The 10,000-nt window shown below is 44.1% G+C and overlaps 2 protein-coding genes across 2 annotated transcripts; both read right to left on the bottom strand.

Moving 5' to 3' along the window:
• Positions 1–2,037: 2,037 nt before the first annotated feature.
• On the bottom strand, positions 2,038–5,460 carry rabl2 (RAB, member of RAS oncogene family-like 2; the record flags this gene model as incomplete). Its single annotated transcript, XM_084452640.1, has 8 exons — positions 2,038–2,651; positions 3,062–3,145; positions 4,186–4,283; positions 4,409–4,520; positions 4,599–4,678; positions 4,979–5,058; positions 5,213–5,242; positions 5,354–5,460. The coding sequence occupies 8 exons, from the start codon at positions 5,458–5,460 to the stop codon at positions 2,568–2,570; spliced, it is 675 nt and encodes a 224-aa protein (XP_084308766.1). The 3' UTR covers positions 2,038–2,567.
• A 961-nt stretch (positions 5,461–6,421) lies between these two features.
• On the bottom strand, positions 6,422–7,707 carry cimap1b (ciliary microtubule associated protein 1B; the record flags this gene model as incomplete). The annotated part of the gene is made up of 6 exons (XM_084452931.1): positions 6,422–6,514; positions 6,596–6,736; positions 6,839–6,960; positions 7,094–7,195; positions 7,285–7,488; positions 7,596–7,707. The coding sequence occupies 6 exons, from the start codon at positions 7,705–7,707 to the stop codon at positions 6,422–6,424; spliced, it is 774 nt and encodes a 257-aa protein (XP_084309057.1).
• Between the last annotated feature and the right edge of the window lie 2,293 nt (positions 7,708–10,000).

Raw genomic sequence — 10,000 nt, 5'->3', positions numbered from 1 at the left:
TAAGTTCACCACAGTTCCAGATGCAAAATGATGCTACACAAGTGATACACATCATTCACACTAATGAGTTTGGCAGTAGGTCGACTTCTTCTTCTTCAACAAAGCACAATCTACATGGTGAGAGCTAGGGAGCGGCGGAACCTTTTTTTGAAATCCACTGGAATCTGGTGACCCTCCGGATCCAGTGTTCTGATCATCGTTTTGAGGGTTTTTACTTTGTGTCGGTTTTCTCCTTGTTTGCACTGTGAAGTTTAAAATGGTGGCTCTATCGCTGTGAGGGTGCAGCCTTGCCATGCAGGTCTACCCCCCCCCCCCTCAGGTCCAAGATAAGCCAAGCCACTCATCCAAATAACTGCGACTGGCTCTGGTCAGCTTGGACAGCTCTGACAAGTTACACATGTGTGCGCGTGTGTTCAAACCATCGCTCCTTGGCCGTGTTCTCGAAATGTAAATTCCCTCTCTTCTGTGGAGAAATTCACAGACAAGACGCTTGTCCCTTACATGAGTGAAATGTGAAGAAAGTTGAGACGGACCACAGTCGAAACTGACTGATGGGAAAGATGAAATCAGAATATCATGGATGACAAAATGTTATGGGGAGAAAAGCTCACCATGTTGAAAATGCTCAGATTAGAGGGTTTCTTCTCAACCTACTGAAGCTTGGTGATGCCCACACATACAGAGAGGGGGGGGGGGGAGCGAGGCAAGGCCATCCATGTTCCCACTGTGATAGCTCCACCACAGAGATCTATGTTTGTTATATTATGTAATAAATTTATAATTAAAAACATGACTTCAAAACGTGTCATTCGTGTTGAAGTGCAATCTTTGGTGCATCAACATCAAACCTGTGCAAATAGTTCATTGATGAAAAGCTGAGAGCAGAGAGCCTAGAAAGTGCAAGTACACAATTCAGATTTATTACACAACATATAGAGTAGAACATTTCACAACTGTAGAAAAGATATGGGTGAACGTCCATTGAAATGCAGAGACATGTTGCCGCGAGTGAACTGAAACCTCATACAAAGATGGAATGTCCATACAACATTGGTACAGTATTTAGTATAAGCCACGTTGATGCTACTAGAGTGGGGATTTCATGAAACCAGATCGCTTAGCAGAACTTTAATGAACATAAAAACCCTAACTTCTTGATAACTGAGGCTGAAGAGCACTTAGACAGCATAGTGAACCATGTGCAGTCATTTCAAGTATATCTCGCGTAATGGGCTGTGAACATGAACACATTTTACACTCCCCATGTAATCTGGCTTCCTCACCAGACCCAGCTTTATGAAGTCAATACGCACACAAAAAGATCTAAAATACAGATACAAGCTCTAAGACAATCACATGGTTACATGGCAAGTTCACTGTTTAATTAAAACCCTACAGGACACAGCTGTCTTCACAATGCAGTACATAGAGAAACAACAGCAGTCCATACTTTACATGACCTCCAACGTCACTGTACACACACACACACACACACACACACACAACAACACACACAGTGCAAAATAAACTGACGAGATCTGGAGGAGTAACAAAGAGACAGTTCACATTCACAGGTTCACTTTGCTCTCGACAACCACATCGTTAGTGTGTGTGCGCGTGAGTGTTTATACACATCTTGTTTTATAATAGCTCATATTCTAGTTTCTCCTCAAATAAATGATCCCGTTCATACACTTGAGAACTCATCCCCAGCCTCCCTGCAGTAGCGTCAGGGCTTTCAGTCTAAACCGTGGGCTCATCCGCCACACCTCTCTACTCCTGGATGAGGGTTAAAGGGGGAGGGCACAGTGCTAATCAGCAGCAATGGGACACGCCTATAGAGAGGGGGTCAGAGGACAGGGCTGTAGAAGAGAGGGGGTCAGAGGACAGGGCTGTAGAAGAGAGGGGGTCAGAGGACAGGGCTGTAGAAGAGAGGGGGTCAGAGGACAGGGCTGTAGAAGAGAGGGGGTCAGAGGACAGGGCTGTAGAAGAGAGGGGGTCAGAGGACAGGGCTGTAGGAGAGAGGGGGTCAGAGGACAGGGCTGTAGAAGAGAGGGAGTCAGCAGGTTCTGCCCCCCCGCCCTCGTGTGGCACGGTCCGACCACATGGATGACACAACCAATGTCTTTCGGGATGAGATGTCAAGAATATGAAAAGGATGTATATAACTTAGGGGTGATGCCCGAAAGTGGTGTCCATAACGTCCGTCACTGAGAATCAGGGGTCTCCAAACAGTCCCCACACAGGGAGAATCAGAGATCCCAGTCCCCAGACAGGGAGAATCAGAGATCCCAGTCCCCACACAGGGAGAATCAAGAGGTCCCAGTCCCCACACAGGGAGAATCAGAGATCCCAGTCCCCACACAGGGAGAATCAAGAGGTCCCAGTGAATGATCCAGTTCATACGCTTGAGAACTCATCCCCAGCCTCCCTGCAATAGCGTCAGGGCTTTCAGTCTAAACCGTGGCCTCGTCGGGGAAGTGCATGTGCACAGCACCGGCCAAAGGGAGAGATGAGAAGGATGTGTTGGTAACATGAGGATAACATGGAGAGCGTGTGACTGGGTGTCACGCAGACTCAGGACTCTCTGCCTTCAGTTCGTCCGCTGTCTCTGATGACTCCTCCCCCTTCTTCTGCTCCAACTCAAAGTTCTACAGGTTGGGGGGTGACAAGAAAAACATGTCAGCACCTTCTGCTGCAGAAATATTAGTCACCTACCGTAAGTTAACAGTAAACTATGATGTGCATGGGTGAAGCATCTAAGGTTGACTAAACAGAATGTTTTGAATAGTAAATGTATATTACACTAGAAAGTATGTACTGTAAGTATATATGTATGTATGTATCCTCATCAGATTTTCCGAGCAGATTAGTAAGAGGGAATATCAAAAATAAATTATACACAGACAAGTTTCTTGGTGCTTGCTCTCCAGAACTAATACATACTTGATATTTACCGTTAATGAGGCACTAACTGCCACAGCTACCCGGCATGAATAAATAACACCATTCCAGGCTGAAAATGAGAATCGATCCTGTGATATTCAGACGGGGGCTGTACCTCCAACTCTTTCATCACTTCATCCATGAAGTCACTAGAGTTCTGCTTGTACTGCATCGCCATCTTGATGGTGTCTCTGAACATCTGAGAAACAGAGGAAATGATACCCCTTTGCTGAGAGGGTGATCAGCTGTAGACTGCCATCCCTACAGGACGTGCACGCCGCCAGGACCCTAAAAGGGGCCAATAAGTATGTGGCCAACCCCTCCCATCCCGGTCTCTCTTTGACCCGCTCCCCTCTGGCAGGAGACTGCGGTCTATCGGGACCAGGTCCACTCGCCACAAAGACAGCTTCTTCCCACAGCCATCAGATTCATCAACAAGACTTGTGTCCCTCCACGACCCCCCCCCCCCCCCCCCTAACACACACACACACACACCCTGACTCTCTACCCCCTGCACCACTTGAACACGAACCCTGATTGTTCCACACACCTTAACGGCACACACTGCACTCACTGTACATAACACCACTCACCCACCACTCACACCACACCCCATTCTGTATTGTAGTACGTATATTGAAATTGTGCCTCCCCTTTTACTTTTATTTTTAATTTTTAACAGTATATCGTAATTTGTACATTGCACTGCATTTTATTGCAGTTTTTGATATTTTGTATTTGCAGTTTTTCGTACTGTCCTGTCCTGTACGCTGTTCTATGTCGTCTACAACAGTGTATGCCTTAACCCTAGTCACATTCCTAGTATGTGTGAACCATATACAAGGCAATAAACAGATCTTGAGTCTTGAGTCTGTTAGTTGTCTAACATATAACACATACATGAGCAAACTTTATCACTGTCTGTCTGTATCTCTGTTTCCATTCATATTTGGCAAAGGTATCGGCAGGGGTTTCGATCAGACGGTGACAGCGACGGATTTTCAAATTAGGTCATTAGGGCAGCCCAAATGGCCAAGTTGTGATACATAATTATGAATGATAACATGTCTCTCCTGCCATCTTGGTTCACACACCCTCTCATGAAACACCTGAGAAACTAAGTATACCACCTATACTACCTGTGTGTGTGTGTGTGTGTGTGTGTGTGTGAGTGTGTGTGTGTGTGTGTGTGTGTGTGTGTGTGTGTGTGTGTTTTATGAGGGCAATATTGTCTCTCACCTTCACTACATTAGTGCCGTCAGCAGCAGATACGAAGTAGTGAGGTAGTCCTTGCTTCTTGGCAAAGTTAAAGTTCCTTTGTGTCACCTTCACGTCGGCTGCCAAAAAACAGACATGATACAAACACAGGTTGACTCGTATACAGCAAACAGAGAAGGAAGTCAAGGAAACAGGAAGCAATCTCCCTCTGTTGGTGTGATGAGTTATGACACTCATGGCTTACCGTCTATCTTGTTGGCGACCACAGTACATGGAATCTCCGGCCTGTACTCTCTCAACTCCTTGTACCAGTTGGTCAGATTCTTATACGTGATCTTCCTCTGAACATCAAATACCTGGGAAACAACGCAGCAGACTTCAATCTCAGGTCATAATCAGTAGGGCACTTTTCAGATTCTAGGATGCACTCTCACCATGATACATGCGTGTGCTTTATGGTAGTATGAGGGGTGCATGCTCTGGAACCTCTCCTGACCTGCCGTGTCCCAGAAATCTGAGGGGGAGATGCAAACATGAGCACACACCTGACACACTCCAGCACACTGTGTGTAACCACTACCCTGTGTCTAGAGAACAGGACACAGCAGAAGTGAACTCAACTGGAGCAAGAGCCTGTTACCTACAGTAATACATATGCAAACCTAACCTTTAAACAAACATTAAACAACACAATTTTCTCCATAGTTTTTGCCAATAGTTTGTTACAGTGTCACACTGGCCACAGGTTGGAGCTGCAAGAGCTTAACAACATCACTTCAAAAAGCAAAGCCTTGTCAGAGGTGTTAATACTTACCCACTAATACGGTCTTGTCATCTATGGTGGTAGTATATTTGTAGAGAGTCAGGGCATAGGTTGACAGCTGCTGTGGACGACTTGAGAGTGTGTTAGGGAATCAAATAATACATTTATATTATGTATTTATCCCCAAAGGGAAATAATGCATGCTGTCAATCATCTAGTCTACAATCAATCAGTAGACTCTTAAGTGTATTATTAAATGTATGCATGAGAGTATGAAAAGGATACTATCCATCCATGAGAAACCTCTCCATCAACCTGAGAGACAGGGAACAATTTCAGTTTCAACTGCAGAGACATCACACATGATAACATTAACAGTTGACGTTATTGAACATGCGCTAATTAGGTTTCTGCTAGCTGACATACTTGGATTTACCAACTGCACTGTCACCGAGGCAGATGATCTTGACTTGTTCGTCTGCATCGTATTTCTCCTGGTCAAGCTCAGATATGTTAGTGGCGTCGCCAGCCATTCTTGTTCAGGTGTTTGTTAGTCTCTCCTCAGTCTCAGCTAGGCTAGTACCTGGCTAACCTAAGATATTATGAGATTAGCTAGCTAGCAAGCTAACGAGCTTTGAAGCTAACGTTAGCTAGCTACATTAACGCCTCTCCGTCTTGCAATTATGTCGAAGACCAATTCGGAGAAAACTAGGCCTAGCTTACTAGAATTAAGGAAAACATGAACGTTACTGGTTGCTGTTAGATCTGTTGTAGCCTATAGCAACATGCTCTTGTGAAGAGCAGCTGCCTAGTTTCTATGCAACGCATAGACGCTTGAAAGACCCCAATTCTCAAGCTTGTCCTTGGAATTGCCTGACAAAATGTGTACCCATTGGATAGGGCCAGTTTTTTTTTTCAAAGTTTACTATACAGACAATATTTATTCTTTGGCATGAAACATCTTTATTAATAATAAATCACTGAGTTTGTCACAATAGTATGAACAATCATAATCATTTATTTTTATTTTTTTTCATCAGACATCAGAGATCATTGATATTCTCTTTGGGAGGCATTTAATACTGAGTGGTCACCTTGCATCCCTTCTAACTATTAGATTAAAGCCATCCAAACATTTTCCCAAATCCTAAAATCTATCAAGTGGGGGTTGCCAACTTTTTCCCCTTTTCTTTCTGTCACACTCAAAACATCACATGTAACATGTATTATCCTTTGTCACCAAGTTCATACTGAACCACCTAAAATAAAAAAGGGTTTCAACACAAAGCAAATGTGATTGTCTGGTACAGAACTCTGTCACCAAAATATTGAGTCCTCATTCGTGATGTAGGTGCCTACTATACAGCTAGATAACTAAAAGACTAGCAGAATAAGGCACAGAGGGCTAACTTTATTATTCAGTGCAGAGCAGTGTTGATACTGCAGTGTTTATTGCTGGGTAAAAGGAATATGTGACGGGGAGGAGGAGGGTCCTTATTCAGACACGTCCACGATCAGTGGGGCGATGTAGTCCGAATGGCGGATTCCAAAAGAGAAGCTTGGAGGCTTGATCCTTGTGAAGGTCACCTTGAAATGGAATGGAGACAGTTAGTATCCAGTAATAGGAACTCTGGGCAAGTTTAAAGTGATCATTATGAGGTGACCTGCCTGCTCAGGGTGGTGCGCTCCAGGGCCTGGCTTCGTGGTGGTGTCTCCAGGCATGCTGTTACGTCCAGTCATGCTGTAGCGGGGGGGCTTGTGCTTGTAGGTGCAGGGGTCCACCACTCTGTATGTTCCAGGGCCAGGAGTCTATGGGACACAACACATTCCGCGTTCCACGTAAGTACTGTACATGTGCTGGTTAGCAAAACCGCTCCATGAGCCCAAATGGTTTTGATGGGTCGAACTAACCTTCTGTAGGTCCTCATGGAAGCTGCCAATCTTGCTGCGTCCACGGAGGGAGTAGTTGGGAGCAGAGATTTTGTTGACAGTATTTGGACCGAGCACAGAGGGCAGCATGTATGCAGCAGGACCTGAGGATATATTCACACTATTACATTTATATTGACTAAAGCATTCTTTCAGTCCCGTTGTGGAACCTTGTATTTGACTGATTTTAAAAACACAGTGTTGGAATATTGATATACTGTAGGGACAGAATGTTACCTGGTGTCTGGTCATTACGGAATCCTTTGCTTCTGGCAGACAGTGAGTAGGCAGGGGCGGAGTAGTAGGCAGACTTCCCTGACCTTTCTGGGGAGTAGCGTCCTAAAACACCACACAAACGGTCAGAATATAGGCCAACATGTGTGTACATGGATGTACCATTTGTATTTTTGTCTCTGTGTGTTACTGACCCGGTCCAGGGGTCTGGAACAGCTGAGGGTCATTTGGGCGGCTGTAGAGTGAGTAGGCCGGTGTCCCATCGCGGCCCAGCCTGGTGATGTTGGAGGGGACCAGGTATCCCGGGCCTGGGGAGCAGTCAGAGCTGAACTGACGATGCCGCGTCCCAAAGCTGAACGCAGCCCCTTTCAGCATCCTGGGGTCATGCTGGTTGATACCTATCAGAGACCGAGAGGATAATCAGTAGGACTATGTGTTAAGGAGCTGGATTAATTCATCAGCAGAGAGGGTTGAGGAGGATCGTTTGTTGTTGTTGGTATTTTACCTGTGGCCCCTGGCAGGGCGTACTTGGGTCCAGGGCTGCTGTAGAGGGCTGCTATGGGGCCTCGGGGCTTGTGGGGTCTCCAGGACCCAACCCAAACATCAGTGCCTGACATTCTATGGGAGAGTTTTCAGTTGAGCCTTTTAAAAGAGTAGTAAAGGGAAAATGCATGTTTAGCCCGGTTTTAAGGTTACTTATGATCATATACAAAGATCAAAACGTTGACAAAGCTAGCATTTTCAAGAAAGTTGATAATTGCTCTACCACCGTTTTGGTCATACAATGGATGTGGGTGGGCATCTTGAAAAATCATTCAAAAGCATGTTAAACTCTCGATTTCAAAGACAAGAAACTATAGGTGTTAGTTGGCGTTCTGACATATAATTCGTCATAAAGTAAGATTCTAGTTCATCTGGAAAGGTTTTTTAAATGCATAGAACTATTTAGTCGCAGCACATACATGTGTAAACTTCTGCCTAGCAACATAAACAATAACAATAGCTACTGTAAGTAGTTCCGCTTCCTGAATCCCCTCTGCGGATTGATCTACACATCTACAACGGTCGCTTCAATAGCCTACAAGTCAATGGATTTCATAAAATGATCAATAAAACCCTACAGGATTCATACTTTGTGGCGAATTTGATGTCAGAACACCAACGGACACCAATTACACCCTCGGTGAGCTTCTTGTCTTTGAAATCGAGTTTAACATGTTTTTGAATGATTTTTCAAGATGCCCATCCACATCCATTATATGACCAAAACGGTGGTAGAGCAACTTTCTCGAAAATGCTAGCTTTGTCAACGTTTTGATCTGAACAATTGTATATGATCATAAGTAGGCTAACCTTAAAACAGGGCTAAACATGCATTTTCCCTTTACTAGCCTACTCCTTTAATTCTGAATAAACATATCATGAAATAGTATTAGTAAAACAAAACAAAGTAGTAAAACCAGGTAAGATCTATTGATTATAGCCTACACTTCTTTTTGAGCTGTCAGTGCTGATGTCTGAAGCCAAATGTTGTTGTTTTTTGTTTCTTCGGAGTGTGTTTTAGTAGCCTAACATTTCGCGCAATTATGACGTGGCGCATAATGTCTACTGGAGCTGACAGTGCGCAAAAGTTTCATAGCTACGGCGAACAGTCTGCACAGGGCGATAGTCTAATCTACGTCGAAATTGATTCTGTTACCCCAATGCAATGTAGGCTACTGAATACAAATATAAACTTTAACATAAACCTTAACAAAACAACAATAATGTTCCAATCAATAAATTAAAAGAAACCTAAATTGTCGGGAACGTTCTGAAAATCCAACCCATAACGCCAACGCGGTCACCAACAAACACAAATCGTGTTGGCGTTGGTTGGGGCAGAGTGCACACGCAGAGTTAAGTGCTTGTGAGCAGTTGATCCATCGATCGATCAATAATAGAGGCCATAAAGTTAGAGACGTTAGAACTCTGATACTGAACATGACAGGCAAAACCATACAAAGTAGTATAGGCTAGGCTACAATTTATCCATCCACACCCACCCCACAATCTAGCCTAACGTTAGAAATCCCACCTGTAGAGCCTAATAGACTACTGTTGTCTTCTTGGTGGCAAAAAGGAGCTCCCCGGGACCCACGGCGTGCGGCCAAACACTGAGATTGTTTACAACTTTAGTTGTCTTCTCGCTCACTATGGCGACGTTGCCATAGAGATGGCACTTTGATAGGCAAAAGAGCAGTCAAACGTTCAGCACAGTCGCACATTGGAAACAAAATCATTAGCATAAAGTCTTGCCATGATTATGCATTTTGTAAACAGTGAGAGCTCAACAGGTTCATGGGGTTAGGCTAAGCCTAAAGCTTGGCCACTATTGGCCTGCATGATCCAATGAATCTCTGTGGGGTGTAGATTATAACCCCACATTAAAGCAATTTTAAGATTAATATTAGAGTAAGATTATAACCCCATATTAAAGTAACTTCAATAGGCCTACTGAGTTTTCACTGCTTCCTTCATTCACAGCCACCCTAATGTAGGCCTACAATAGCCTTATACATCTGGGAAATTGTTTTGGATAAAACAAGGGAAGACAGGATTATGTTTTTTGTGTGCACTTTAATCCACATAAAAAACTCAGCACCAGTGTATGCCTGTTGGTTAGATGGCAAAAAAGGTGTCATAACGTGTACAGAGAGAGGCCTAGCCTACTGTATACTGTATTCAACCCTCAATGTCTGAGCCCCATGGCCTGGTTTCTGCAATATGCCTACAAGAGTCCACTAATAAAGTAGGCTAGGCTTAGCCTACCACATACAATATGAATAAAAGCTATTTAATATCTGCCTTTACCCTACATACAAAGATTGTTTGAGCCTAGGCTATATTATGCTTACACTTTACAATGTA

This window comes from Borostomias antarcticus (assembly GCF_949987555.1).
Source record: "Borostomias antarcticus genome assembly, chromosome: 18".
NCBI lineage: Eukaryota > Metazoa > Chordata > Actinopteri > Stomiiformes > Stomiidae > Borostomias > Borostomias antarcticus.
Note: the sequence above shows the minus strand (reverse complement) of the source record. Positions and strands in the feature narration are given on the sequence as shown.